At 49.4% G+C, this 14,302-nt stretch overlaps 1 protein-coding gene across 1 annotated transcript in view; it reads right to left on the bottom strand.

Annotated features, from left to right (window-relative positions):
• Slit3 (slit guidance ligand 3) overlaps positions 1-14,302 on the bottom strand; it is a 592,872-nt gene that overhangs the window by 13,633 nt on the left and 564,937 nt on the right. Inside the window, exons 30-32 of the mRNA XM_036196765.1 lie at positions 10,535-10,672; positions 8,134-8,374; positions 5,894-6,024 (exon numbers count right to left, since the gene is read on the bottom strand). Of these exons, the coding sequence (XP_036052658.1) occupies positions 5,894-6,024; positions 8,134-8,374; positions 10,535-10,672 (510 nt within the window). The remainder of the gene's footprint in view (positions 1-5,893; positions 6,025-8,133; positions 8,375-10,534; positions 10,673-14,302) is intronic.

Genomic DNA, 14,302 nt, shown 5'->3' with positions numbered 1-14,302 from the left:
CAACGTGGTCTACAGAGTGAGATCCAGGACAGGCACCAAAAACTACACAGAGAAACCCTGTCTCGGGGGAAAAACAAGTGTTGTAGGGGCCAGGGGCTAGAGAGATGGCTCAGTGGGCAGCGAGCTTGCTTTATAACAGTGAAGACCCGAGTTTAGATCCTTGAACCCCCCCATAAAGCCTACATAATGTCTACAGTAGTGTGCATCTGTAACTTCAGAGCTATAGGGACATGGGAGGCAGGGACAAGAGAATCCCCCAGAGTTCACACGTCAGCCAGCCTGGCGTGCACAGCAATAAACAAGAGAACCAGTATCCAACAACGGGGAAGGTGAAGACTGACACAGGGGGTCATCCCCTGACCTCCGCAGAGCATGCCATGGCATGCACATGCCTGCTCTCATAACCACATGTGCACACAAAGATCTTTGCAACGTTGGAAACACTGATCTCCCAAGCAGCGTATTAGCAGAGAGTGCCACTAGACTGCTAACGACGAAACAACACCCACAACAGAGGGTAAAAGCCCAACCCAAACCTAAGCAAACCCAACCTTCTGCTTGCTCTAAGGGAAATGGCCACGCTGCATTGGCAAGCCTGGTGATTAGGCTCCTGGAGAGATCGCTAGGGATTTCAGGGGAGAGTCTTCCTTACTGTCCACTGGGGTCAGACACAAGTGGCAGCAGTGCTGGAGTCTCTGGAGCCTGGCTGCAGGGAGCCTGTCTAGGGCTGCCATAGCCACAGGCAATGCCAGAGGGGCCCACGGAGTTCTCTTCCTTCTGTGGTTAACAATGTATTTATATTTTATGTGTATATGTGAGTGCCTGAATATGTGTGTGTGTGTGCGTGTGCGTGCGCGCGCGTGCGCGCGCGCACGCCACGTGCATGCCTGGAGCTTTCAGAAGCCAGAAGGGGATGCTGGATCTCCCAGCATAGTGGTCCTCAACCTCCCTAATGCTTCAACCCTTTAACGCAGTTCCCCATGTTGTGGTGACGCCCCCCCCCCCGCCCACACCATAAAATTATCTTGTTGCTACTTTGTAACTGTAATTTTGCTACTGTCATGAATCGTAATATAAAGATCTGATATGCAGGATGGTCTTAGGCAACCTCTGAGAAAGGGTTTTTTGACCCCCCCTAAGGGGTCGTGGCAGTTGAGAACTGCCCTAGAACTGAGTTACAGGTGGTTGTGAACTGTGTGATACGGGTGCTGGGGACCGAATCTGGGTCTTCTGCAAGAGCAAATGTGTTGACTCTCTCTTGCTTTTAGTAGTGCAGCGGGTGGGCTATGGACTAAGGGCAGGAGCTGGCAACTTTCATTTACCCCTAGCAAGCCCACAGGCAGGAGGAACATCCTTCCTCGTTTGGGGACAGGAGACGTCACCTAGGTGCCCCCTGAAGAGTCTCCAGTGGAAATAGTGGAGTTAGGACTTAGGTCCGTGTCTCCCCAGCCGCGGGACTCTAGGCCACTGTAAAAAGGATTATCAGGTGGTCATTCCTCTTGGATGCCAAGAGTGACCAATAGGTGGCGGCAGAGACCTGCAGGAGGAACAAAGCCTTGCGATTTCCTTAGGCAAGCAGGCTGGGTCTACAGCACTCACTCTAGCGACAGACTCCTGCGCCCTTAGTACCATGGCCTGCAGCCACCAGAGAGAAGGGGGGTTTAGTGGAAACCTGACCCGTGTCTAGGCCAAGCTCTTCCCATGCTGGGCTTCCTTTACACAATCAGGCTTCTCATCCCTCAAGCAGGAGTGATGATGTCCACTGGTTCAGGATCAAATGGGGCAAAGACCTAGGTAGTGAATAGGCTGAAGGTAATGTAAACTGTGGGGGTATGCGCGCCGCCTGGAAGAGCTGACTCGTGCATGGAGTTCTGAATGGCAAGCCTTAAAACAAAACATAACAAATCAAAACAAAGCAAAAACCCAGGACACGTCCCACCCCCAAACCCTGAATATCCAGTTTCTCTTGATAATCTATGGCTCCTACCTCACAGTGGTGCCCACAGGCATTCCAGCTAGCTTCCCCTTCCCACAGGCCACAGGGCAGAAGAGTCTCATAGCAAGTCTCCAAACCGAAAGCCTAGCCTATTCTGGGTCAGGAAAGCCCCAGGCGGGTTGGCTGTGTCTGCGCTGTGACCTAGTGTAGAATCTTGACTTACTCCTTGTGGCCTAGCGTAGAATCTTGACTTACTCCTTCACTTCTCCTGACTGCTGGGGACCTAAGTGGAATCAGGGATGGGCAGAAGGGAGGCCCTGGAATCCACCTGCTCCGGGAGAGCCAAGTCTGCAGGGGCCCTGGCAGCTCACCTTTCCTTGAGGCTTGTTTATGGGGATTTCAGGGGACAGACATTTGTAGGCTGCCAACTCCTCTGATAGGCCAGCTTTGGTTTGGCTTCTTGGCTTTCATTCAAGGCTGACATAGCCGCCAGGTGGCCAAGAAGTCACAGCAGTAGCTCTGAGGAATGGCCTCCTGTGCCCTCGGCTCCTGGCAGCTCAATGAGTATTAGTGGTGAATTACAGCCTCTGCAGCTCGGCATTCACAGAGGGTATCAAATGCCCCTTGGTGTTAAGTTAGACCTCCTTCCCTTATCTTCCAAGCAGGAACATTTATTCCTTCTTGGGAAGTGTCCTCACAGCAGGCTGGGAAGCCTCCAGGGAGGCCTGTTAGATTCTGCCTGTGTAGCCACCAGTGGTCAATATGTGTGTCTCTATTGTGTGGGATGTTTGGTCTTTGTCCCCTACACTTGGCCCAGGTGCCTGATAGGTTTTTACCAAGTCAGTGAGCGAGAGATAACACCACAGGTTGAGCATTCCTATATCTGAAAATCAAAATGACTCCAAGAATATGAAAAAAATGAGCACTAACATGATGTCCCAAATGGAAAATTCCACACATGACCTCATGTAATGGGTAGCAATCAAAACACGTATTATTAAAAATATTGTGTGTTCTCTAAAACTGCCTTTAGACTATGGGGATGATGTGCATGTAAACATACATTAACTGCCCCATAAAATAACTTTTTATGTGGGGTTTCTGGAGCTTGGGGCCTCTTAAGATTATGCAGAAGGGCAGTGACATGCTGCCACCAGGGTTGGCATGAGAATCCAAGTCATCTGCCTGGATGTCCATCATTTGGTTCTTTCCAAGAGCATGCCATCTCCCTATTGGACTTGACAAACTCATACGACTCCCTGGTGGCAGCTTTAGGAGGCAGCAATGGTCTCCTGCTTGGCATAGTGTTTCCAGAAGGCTCCTCACTCAGCACAGAGCCCAGCTGCTCCTGGACGCCTGTCTTTAGCCTCCCATCCTGTATTGTCCACACCGCCGCCGCTCATTTGCCCAGTCCTGTTTACACTCACCAGCACCCTAGCAAATGCCCATCAGTGTCACAGGAAGACAGCCAGGGAAGGAGAAGAAGACCACTTCTTTACCCTCTAAGCAACAACAAGTGCTTTCTCTCAGGGGTATGGTAGGTCTGTCTCCCTACTCTCTGTCCTTCCCACTTGGTCCAGGGTCACCAGTTTCAGAAACAAAGATGTTGGGAGACCCGGTGTCTGCTGTGTCCTACTGCCTGAGGCTGGTCTCGTCTCTCTTCATCCTCCACCGGGAGCCTTCTGCTCTGGCCGGTGGCCTGGCCACTGTCTCTTGGTTTACTGTTGTCCCAACCTAGTCTACCTACCTGTCCTCTCTGCACACACAAGTTTCTCCCTTCGTGATCCACCTCAAACGGCTCCTTCCCCAGGGACTTTCCACACATTAACCTCTGCTTCTGAAATCTATGCATCAATCTGGATGTGGTGGCACACACCTTGCATCCCAGTGCTCTGGAGGCAGAGGCAGGCAGGTCTCTGGGAGTGTGAGGCTAGCCTGGTCTATACAGTGAGTCTCAGGCCAAATAGGGTGACACAGTAGGATCGTGTTTCAATTTTTTTTTCTTTTCTATTCATGAGAGTCACCTGAGGGATTCCTTAAACACAGATTTGCTATCTTCTCCCTGGCAGCTTCAGATTCATTACTTCTGGGGTAAGGACTGAAGATGTGTATTTCTGTATTTTTACCATGTCAGTAGGTGTTGCCAACTCAGGGACCACACTCTGCTCTGAGAGTCACTGTTTCCTTCTCCTTTCCTCTTTCCCTTCCATCTCCCACTCCACCGTGTGTGTGTGTGTGTGTGTGTGTGTGTGTGTGTGTGTGTGTGTGTGATTCGAAGACTGAATTCAGGGGCTGCATGTTGGATAAACACCCTTCTACTGAGCTATGCCCTCCAGTCCAAACTGCTGTTTGTTTATTGAGTTTTTTTTGAGGCAGAGTAGCCCTTGCTGTCCTGGAACTCACTATGTAGACCAGGCGCTCCCTGAAATTGCAGAGATCCGCACATACTCTTTGGCCACGGGAGTACTGGACTTAAAGGCGTTCGCTACCATGACCAGCTCACACTACTGCCTTTAACCAAGGGTTTTCAAATTGGCTGTGCTAGAGGAGAATCACCAGCCTGTGCCTCCCAGCTCTGCCAGGCACTTCTACCTCTATGTATTAATAATAGTCTTCAGTTCAACACAAAGTTTCAGCTGAAGAAAAGATTTAGTTAACTGGAGAAGCTCGTAAGTCCCCAGGGGGGCGTAGCCCCTTCTGTGTGCGGTCTTCCTGGGTTTGGCTCCTTCCACTGCTGGTTTTACGTGACTTGGGGATAACACAGATAGGCACTGAAAGCTCTAGTAGTTATTTAAAAGCAACCATAAAATGTAATCATGATTTGGTAGAGGTTTGAGTGTCCATTAGCTGAAGTGATCAGGATCAGAGTTCAGGTTATTTGTATATGGCTTACAGACGGACTGTCCTCCATCTAAAATGCTCTAAAAACGGAAAACTTTTCAGTATCACAAAGTTTCTGATTCTCGAGAATTATTTCAGATGAGGCATGCTCACTCTGCCCTTTAGTAAAGGACAGAGAACATTTAGCATGAATGGTGCGTGTCTGTGTGAGATGTCACGTATGCTGAAGGGCGTGAGCAGGCTGAGTGTGGGTTGAGGGGCACATGAGGGAGCCGTTACACAGCAGCCATGTAGAAAGCAGGGGGTACCGTCTGCAGCTAAGGTGTTCCCCAGAGGCTTGTGTGTTGAAGGCCTGGTCCAGAGTCTGTGGTGCTCCTGGGAGGTGGTGGAACCTTCAAGAAGTAGGACCCATGTGGGAAGTCCTCTGCTCACTGAGGGGCACAGCTTAAAGGGAATGATGGAACTCTGGCTCTCTCTTCTCTCTTTGCTTTGTAGCTGCCATGAGGGGAGCAGCTTGTTCAAATACTTGCTTCCCACCATGATGAGAGGGTCAAAGTGATGAAGCCAAGTGGCCACAGACAGAAATCTCTAAAACGGTGAGCCAAGAGAAACCTTCCCTCTTTATAAGTTGTCCATCTCTGGCATTTTGTTACAGCTATAGCAAGCTGCCCAACCTACAGGGTGACTGTCAAGAAGACTTAAAGTTTAGGAAACACTGTCTTTCAGAACACTTTGAAAGTCATCTGAGCACAGTCCTGTTCCCTGGGTGCTCTTGAATTTCCTCTTCTTGAATTGCATGCTAATCGCCCTGCTTTCTTTCTTAAACTAATAAAAGATTAGGATGACATTTTGAAAAGGGCACCTCATTAAGCAGCCTCATCTCCATTGGAGCACCTGGCTCCATGAACAGTAACCAGCTGGCCATTTATCTTATGGTAATGAGGTGTCATCTCCGCACATGGGCCTGCCTTCCGTTCCTGCTTCTGCCTCCGACAGCATCTTTATCCCTCCCACCTGCCAGTCCGGGAGAAGTGTGTCTGTGTGGGACAGGAGGCCCCAGCGTCCCAGTGTCTACTCCGTAGGAACACATTGTGTGGCCGAGAGGGGTGTTTTTACCTGTACACCGTGGTTGGAGGGGAGCTCAGGCTGTCATACACCAGCCTCACATGGCCCTGGTACAGCTCCAGTGCCAAGGGGTCATTGTCTCCCTTGTAAAGAAGGATGCCGTTGTCCTTGTCAGTGGCCACCTGAGGAGAGCAACCAGAGTGTGTGGGTTAGGACTTACCCAAGTTCCAACCTCTCATGACCCACTCCCAGCACCCTCTCCAGGTGGCTGTCTCAGAGTCAGACCAGACTGGAATTCAAATCCATATTTCTTTCCCCATATGGCCTGTCTATTCCAGAAGGCGAGACTTAAGCTTATACTGTAAATGCTAGCAGAGCAAATGGCCTCAACAAATATGCATTGAGCATGCACTATGTGCCACGACATCAGGGTCACACATCGAGGATGCTCAAGTCCCTTATATGAAAGGACATCTGCATCGAATCCAGGTGCTCCTCCCACGTGATTTCCACCCTCTCTCTAGATGATGACACTACCTGACACGGGAAATCCCATGGTAACTGCTGTAATACATATGTAGTGGTCACCATCACGCCCAACCTTTTGAGGTTGTGATGTAACCCTGTCATGTATGAATTCTCGCCAGGGAACTGTGCAGTAGACTTCTTAAAAAAAAAAATCCACAAATAAAAACATCTCTTAATGTTTTAAGGAACTTTCCCATTTTGTCTGGTTCATACTCATCATCATTATCCTTGGCTACACATGGCCTGAGGGCTGTGGGCTAGACATACCGGGCAGGGGCTAAGTGTGCCTATACGTGTTCAAGAGAGTGGCAATGTTCTTGATGTTAAGATGTTTTTGATCTGTGGCTGGTTGAGTGTGTAGGGGTGGAACCTGGGCTGGTTCTAACTATGCAGATCAGGAGGCCCCAACTCTAAGCTGTCTCTCCCCCTAGTATACAATACGATCCAACCAAGTAGCAGCCCCTTCGGAAGCCTATCTCTACATGAAACGTAAGACTAACAGTTGCAAACCAAGGCTGAAGACCAGAGCTTAACTCAGTGTAGCCTAGGAAGCAAACAATGTCTTCAGGGCTGTCTGGGGCAGTTAACAATAAATACCACTGTCTGGGCTTCACCCCCACGCAAGTCAGCATGAGTCTTTGTGGGCAAACATAAGTTTAAAAGCTCTGCAGATGATTCTAGGTGCTGTGGAGGCTGGAAGCTAGGCTTCAGGAGATGCTGCCCTGCTGGCCAGCTGGCTGCTGGGTGAGTCTCCACAGGACTGGGCGTTCAGCAGGTCCATCTGATAGCACATCTGGATGTCTGGAGCACTGGAGGCTGGTCTGGTGGGAAGGAGTGAAGGAAGGATGCAGGAGGGTGGGGGAAGGGGAGAACTTCTTATTTGTCCTAACATCGATGCCAGCGGTACAGTCCTGTCTACCGGTCAGGCTCTGCAGGGGGAGTATCTTCTTGGGCACCCTTCAGCCCTGCGGTCTGGAGCAGAGCCTGCTGCTGGGTATAGGTGCTCAAGAGGTCCTCGCTGAATGAACGTTTCATTTGGAAGCTCCAGACTGAACCTTGGCTAAGGATGCAGAGCTCATGCCCAGCAGCGCCCAGCAGCTCCTGGGCTACTAGTTGGCCCGTACTGTCCAGGTGCATCCCTGGGGCTATGGCGCTGAGAAAACAAATTGGTTGATAGTCAACAGTTTTCCATCCCTCAGTGTGTCCTGCTTGCTTGTGCCTCCAGGTCTTTGCAAATCCAGCTCTCTCAGCCAGCTCCTCCCCAGCCTTTGTTCTTTACTGGGTCACCCCAGTCTCTTATCCCTCTCCCCAGAACTTAGGCCAAGTGCTACATACACTTCTTCAGATCTCCACTTAGCTCTTCCTGCCTCTAGGCAGCCTTCTCGGATTCCTCCCTAGAGGCCGGGAGCACGTGCTCTGTGCTTCCTTAGCACCCATCCTCTCTTGTCATCTTCTCCTTTGTTGTCCTCCTGGCTGCTCTGTCCTCCATCCCACCTGGTGCCCACTGTCCAGCACAGGAGAGCTGCAGGAGTGATCTTTAAGGAATGGGTGAGTGAGACAGCTGATGCATGCCGTGAGACTCAGCAGGAGGTTTCTTATGGACCGCTCTGGGTTGACCCAGCCCCGGAAAAGCTGAGCACTGCCTTTGATGTTCTGGGAGAAGAGGCAGGCTTGCTAATGGTCTGGGAAACCCCAGCCGTACTCTGAAGGGTGCCACACTCAGGTCCTTTCCAAGGATGGTAGTTGGGAAGGGAAGAGCATACCTGCAGGGAGATGTTGGCCTGGGGCCGGACCTTGGCAGAGGCCAGTTCCACATAGGAGTCCTTGCCTACGAAGTTCACAGTGATGAGCTTCTCACACCTGGGCCCAGCAAAGCCTGGGGGACATCGGCAAGTGGGCTCCTGCTGCACCACAATGCACTGCGCCCCATTCTGGCACTCATACTGGTCACAGGGGCTGGTCTGTAGCAGAACCATGGGTGGGGGATGCTCACAGAAGAGACCACTGGAGAGAGGGCATGGGAGAGAGGAGACAACCAGAGCTGTTAATTAAGAGAGCTATTATAGTGGGAAGTTCCATTCTTGCCTCTAACTGAAGTGAGTCCCTTTAAGTTTCAGTCTCTCTCTTTTCTAAAAAGCTGAGTCAATGCATGCAAATGGCCCAGCTCAGTGGGTAAAGATGCTTGCTGCCAAGCCTGATGACCTGAGTTCGATTCCTGGGACCCATGGTAGAAGAGAGAACTGACTGACTCTCAGACTGTCCTTTGATATCTACAAGTGTGTGTGTGTGCTCATGCACACATGAATTAACCAAGTATGGCATAGCCAGCCAGCAGGGAAATTCTGCCTTACAAAGAAAGGTGTTCTGACACCTACAACAACATGGATGGGTCTTGAGAGCACTGTGCTAAGTGAAAGGAACTATCCACAAAGGTCAGCACCATCTGACTATTCAAATAGTTGGGTTCATAGAGACAAATGGAGAGTGAGATTGTCAGTGTTACAGAGAGGGAATGGGGAGTTGTTGATGGTGTTGGGGTTGGAATTTTGTAAGGTATGAAGAGCTCTGGAGAGGGAGACACAACTCTGTAGCCGAGCTACAGTGTGAATATTATATTAAAAAAGGATTTATTTAAACAAGTTAATTTTGAATTATATGTGTGTGTATCTTTGTGTGCATATGTGCACGTGAGTGCCCATGCCCACAGAGGCCAGAGGGGTTGGATCCTTCCAGAGCTGGAGATATATGTGGTTGTGAATTGCCTGATGTGGGTGCTGGGAACTGAATTTGGGTCCTCTGATAGAGCAGTGAGTGCTATTAACTGTCGAACCAACGTGGGGCAAGAGTTTCCACCTAAAACCTGAGAGAAAAGATTCTAAAACGGAGTTAAAAATATCCTTCTGAGGTCTTTGATATGGTTGAAGACTAGATATAATTTCTTCAGTTATGATAAAAGGTAAGTTAGATATAAAACCTTAGACTCACAAATATAAGACACATAGGATATCTTCTTTAATACTGTAACTGTAATTCTTGCTTGATAATTGTTTTGTTGTCTGTAATTTTACTATATAAAAATTAAAACCTTGCTTTAAAAAAAAAAGAAAAGGGGAAGTGCTGTGGGATGTTCTGTATGTCAAATGTGTTGCTCTGATTGGTTAAAATAAATAAAGTGCTGATTGGCCAGTAGCCAGGCAGGAAGGATAGGGTAGGCAGGACAAGGAGAAGGAGAATGCTGGGAAGTGAAGGCTGGGGCAGAGAGAGATACTGCCAGCCGCTGCCATGACAAGGAAGATGTAAGGTAATGGTAAGCCACAAGCCATGTGGCAAAGTATAGATTAATAGAAATGGGTTAATTTAAGAGAAGAAGTAGATAACAAGAAGCCTGCCACGGCCATACAGTTTGTAAACAATGTAAGTTTCTGTGTATTTACTTGGTTGGTTCTAAGTGTCTATGGGCCTGGTGGGTGAGAGAGATTTGTCCTGACTGTGGGCCAGGCAGGAAAACTCTACAAATTCTTAACACCGTTGAACTGTCCCCTAGGTTCAGATGAAGGCTGGGGAGAACCTTCTTGGCTCACTATCTTGGAGTCTATGTCAAAGTTAATCTGCATATTTTATATTCATGCTATCCAATCTGATTTCGGTCTGAGTTCCCTTTAGTACAGTCCCTGCTCCCCCAGTTTCCTGTAAACCCATGCCTAACTCTTCCAGTCCAGGTTGAGGGAGACCTGGAGCCCAGGCTGCTTTTTCTACATACTCCAGACATCTAACCACCTGACCAATGCCTCTTACTTGACATTTTTTCTAGCTCCAATTCCAGAGACTGACCCCAAACATTCTACTGAATTACCTCCATTTTTTCATTGTCTTTTATTATTTGGTGCTAGGGACTGAACCTGGGCATATGAGTATGCACGATAAGCAATGAGCTACACCCTCAGCCCCCATTAAGATGCCATAAATGTTTTTGGTTTCCAGCCACCCTACAAGCTGGGCTCCAAGATGGCGGCATCTTCCATTAGGTAGACTCATGCATGTGTGACAATGTGAGCGTGGGCTCAAGTCTAACTTCTACATGGAGTTGCCCTGGTTAGCTGCAGGGAGGCCTGCCTCCCCACATCCTCCTGCCATCTAGTCCAGGCTACCTTCCTTCTGCCATACCTGAAGCCCTGGGGGCAGATGCATGTGTAGCCATTGACTGCGTCCACACACTGGGCTCCGTGGCGGCACTTGTGAGCGGCACAGTCGTCACTGTCTGTCTCGCACAGCTTCCCACTGTAACCAGGGACACATTCACACCTGGAGCACAGGCAGAGAGAAACCTGCTCAGGGCCTGCCGACCTGGCCGGCAGATGCTCTTGCACCCCCTCTTGCCAGACCTCTCTCTCCACCTGCTCTAGTTCCTTAAGGGTTCACCAGGCCTGCCCCTGCTCCTGGGCTCCACTCAGGGTGCATGGCCTTTGCTCTCAGAGCCAAGGTCTGTCTGTTGCAGGTAGGGGACAAGTTTTGCTTTCAGAACCAGGCTGGGAGCACAGGAGGCATCAGACAGCCTTTGGGTCAGATCCGGTTCCTTCCATCTTTGTGTCAGGCACCTGGCTGAGCACCTTCCAGGGGCATCGCAGCAGATCCTCAGGGGCCTGTAGGGGAGGCCCTGTCCATAGCAGCATCCAGAAAGCGCTCAAGCCACCTCCCCAAAGCCTCGAGTGATGGCTGCACTTACTGTGTTAGATGCTATTCTAGGTGTACCGGCCACTCGTGCCTCCATAGCTTGCGCGTTCTCTCAAAGCCACTGGTCTTCAATCAACTTTGCTGCTCTGGAGCACAGTGGACACTGTGTCTAGTTAGACAGCGCAGTAGAGATGATGAAGACAAGGATGAAGGAAGCGATGGCATCTGCACCCTGCCCTGTCTTTGTTTCCTTGCTTGTTCAGACACTCACACTCACTCAGTTAGGAAGGATGAAAAGCTCTTATCTCCCAGAGGACTGGATGGGAACAGCCTTGTGCAGGCCCTTGTCCAGCTGGTCCTAGAGATCAGCGGGTCCACAGCCCTCTTGTATTTCTCTAGCACTGAAACTAATCCTGTATGTAGCCAGAACACATGTTGGTGGCTCATTTGTCTGAGGTAACACAAAACTGAAGTCTGTGCCTGGAAACAGACCTGAGCTCCCCCAGGGCTAAGGCAACCCTGCAAACACACACTGATGTAACGCTCACTTGCCTCTCACCCTCCTGCAAAGGCTGTGCACCTCTCTAGTCCAGCTCAACTTTTCTGGGCAGAATAAAAATCAAAATGCCATCTCTTCAAGGCAGAGGGAGAGGGGGCACAGGCAGGGAGTGCAGGGCGAGCAAGAGCTCTCAGTTCTGACCTTGTACCCTCAGGACCTGACTCTGGGGAAAAAAAAAAAGGGAAGAAACACTCCTCCTTCCTCCCTCATGGTACTCCTCCCCCTTGGGAACAGACAGAGTGGGTAGAACCCCACCTTCACAGCAGAGCCAGGTAAGGGGTGACAAGGGAAGATTCTGAAGCAGCATGGGGGCCCTGTAGAAACAGCTCCAGAATCTGAAGACTGACTGGGCAGGCTTGTGTGTGTTCAAATCTGGTGAATTTCCTAGCATCCTGCCAGTTCACTTTTATGTACCTGGCTGGCAAATCTAAGATGTGCAACCTATTGCTGCACCAGGGCACACTGTAGGGGCACAGTGTGCCAAAGTGGTTTTTCCCTTCCTTCCTTCCTCCCTTCCTTCCTTCCTTCCTTCCTTCCTTCCTCCCTCCCTCCCTCCCTTCCTTCCTCCCTCCCTCCCTCCCTTCCTTCTTTCCTCTCTCTCTCCTCCTCCTCCCTCCCTCCCTCCCTCTCTGTTTGGCTTTTTTTTTTTTTTTAAAGATAAGGTCTTGTGACAAAGCCAGGTTAGCCTCCAACTTTGCATGCTGACCTCAAACTCTTGACTCTTCTATTGGGGTCTCTAAGTTCCGGTGTTAAAGTGTCTGCCACCAGGGCTGGAGAGACGGTTCAATAGTTAAGAGCACTTGCTGCTCTTAGAGAGGCCCCAAGTTCAGTTCCCAGAACCCACATCAGGCAGCTCACAACCACCTGTAACTAGAGTTCCAGTAGGACCTGACACCCTTTTCTGGCCTCTGCAGGAATTTGCACACACGTGCATATACACATACACATACACATAAATTAAAAAAAAAAAAAAAAAGCCTAAGGGGCAGATTTAGAGAGATGGTTCATTGGTTAAGAGCTCTTGCTGCTTTTACAGAGGTTCTAGGTTTGGTTCTTAGCACCCACATGGCCGATCACAACAGTCTACACCTCTACTTTCAGGGTACCTGATGCCCCCTTCTGTGTGTGTATTTGCACACATAAAATAAAAATAAATCTTTAAAAAAATGTTTAAGAAATTTCTGCCACCAAAACTGGTTTCAGCCAATTTTCTAAAGAAACAAACTAGAAATCTGAGGCATTGGGAAATGCTTCAACACTTTTGCTGCTGGTAAAACTGGGCCTGGAGGTGGGGTGGGGGAGGGTGGGGAGACCAACAGGAACAAGGCACAGTGATGTATGTTATGAGACTGGAAATGAAGCCCATTATTTTGTAAACTAGCTAAAAAAATATTAAAACCAAAACCTTTAAACCCAAACCCCAGCCGTGGCAGGCATTTCAGTTTCATTACTTGGATCCAAAAGAGCCCTGGAGAGCAGTTGAAACTAACCAGCCCCTCCAAGGCTTACAAAGAGCTCTCCAACATTTAATAGGATAAAAACCAACCTTTAAAACACGAAGTTCAAGGCAACTGATGAGTAGGGAAGCTACTCCCACTTCTAAACTCAGGGGTGGAGGCCTGGAGGTGAGGCTGTCTGGAGACTACTATTGGCATGGCCTTAGACATTAACGAGCAAAGGAAATACCTAAGGATTTTGCCATTAAAAAAATGCACTGGCCAGTGGGCAGTGGTGGAGCACACCCTTAATCCCAGCACTCGGAGGCAGAGGTGGTTGGCTCTATGAGTTCGAGGCCAGCCTGGTCTACAGAGCGAGTTCTAGGACAGCCAGGGCTACACAGAGAAACTCTGCCTCCAAAACAAACAAACAAACAAACAAACAAACAAGCACAATGCAGCCTCTGACCCAGGGAGCCTGGGCAGGGTCTGGGCACTTCATACCTAACACATTTCCAAGAGGTACTCACTGGTCTGAGGACCTCACTCCTTACAGTAGGGTCTACAGAATACTTCTCAGATTAGAAGCAGCAGGTGATGCCAACTCAACTCTTTTCATTTTCAAATATTTTGCTGTGTCTTCCAGGCTGACATTATGTAAAGTCTGTGTTGGATCTAGTGACCAAAGCCCAAGGCCGCCTGGAGTATCTGGATCTAGCTGAGAGATCAGCCAGACTTGCAGCACCCCCCACCCTCCCAAGCCCCTTAGTTCCTGGCAGTTGGGTTGGTGTCACTGGGTATGGGCTGTGAGGGCCACTGTCTCTCCACTGGAAGCATGATACCCGGTACTGCATGGAGTTTTTAGTGCACACAAGTCAATGAGATCTTTGTTATTTCCAGGGCCTCTGAGCAGACTTGTCTGACACTGAGACCTCATTAAAATGTCTCCAAAGATAAGCAAGGGCCATCCCGACTGTGACACCCTCTCTCGTCAATGTCCCTCTAGGCTGCTGTGGGATATCAGGTGTTTGATGATGGGCAGGGAGGGGGGTACAATAATAAAATGCCTCATTGGGAGAATGGATTATTGATTACAGGCGTTTTAATATAAAAATGACCATCACTGAGTTGGCTTTTATAGACTTTCTGAGACACTGTCTCCTAGGAGACATGACATGATATATAAATAAGATGACTCAAGCAAAGCTTGGCTGGTGGCTTCTTTTCCTGTATTGTCCCAGACTCAAGGGCCTTGGTTATAGCAAG

The sequence above is a fragment of the Onychomys torridus genome, chromosome 8 (assembly GCF_903995425.1).
Source record: "Onychomys torridus chromosome 8, mOncTor1.1, whole genome shotgun sequence".
Classification (NCBI taxonomy): Eukaryota; Metazoa; Chordata; class Mammalia; order Rodentia; family Cricetidae; genus Onychomys; species Onychomys torridus.
Note: the sequence above shows the minus strand (reverse complement) of the source record. Positions and strands in the feature narration are given on the sequence as shown.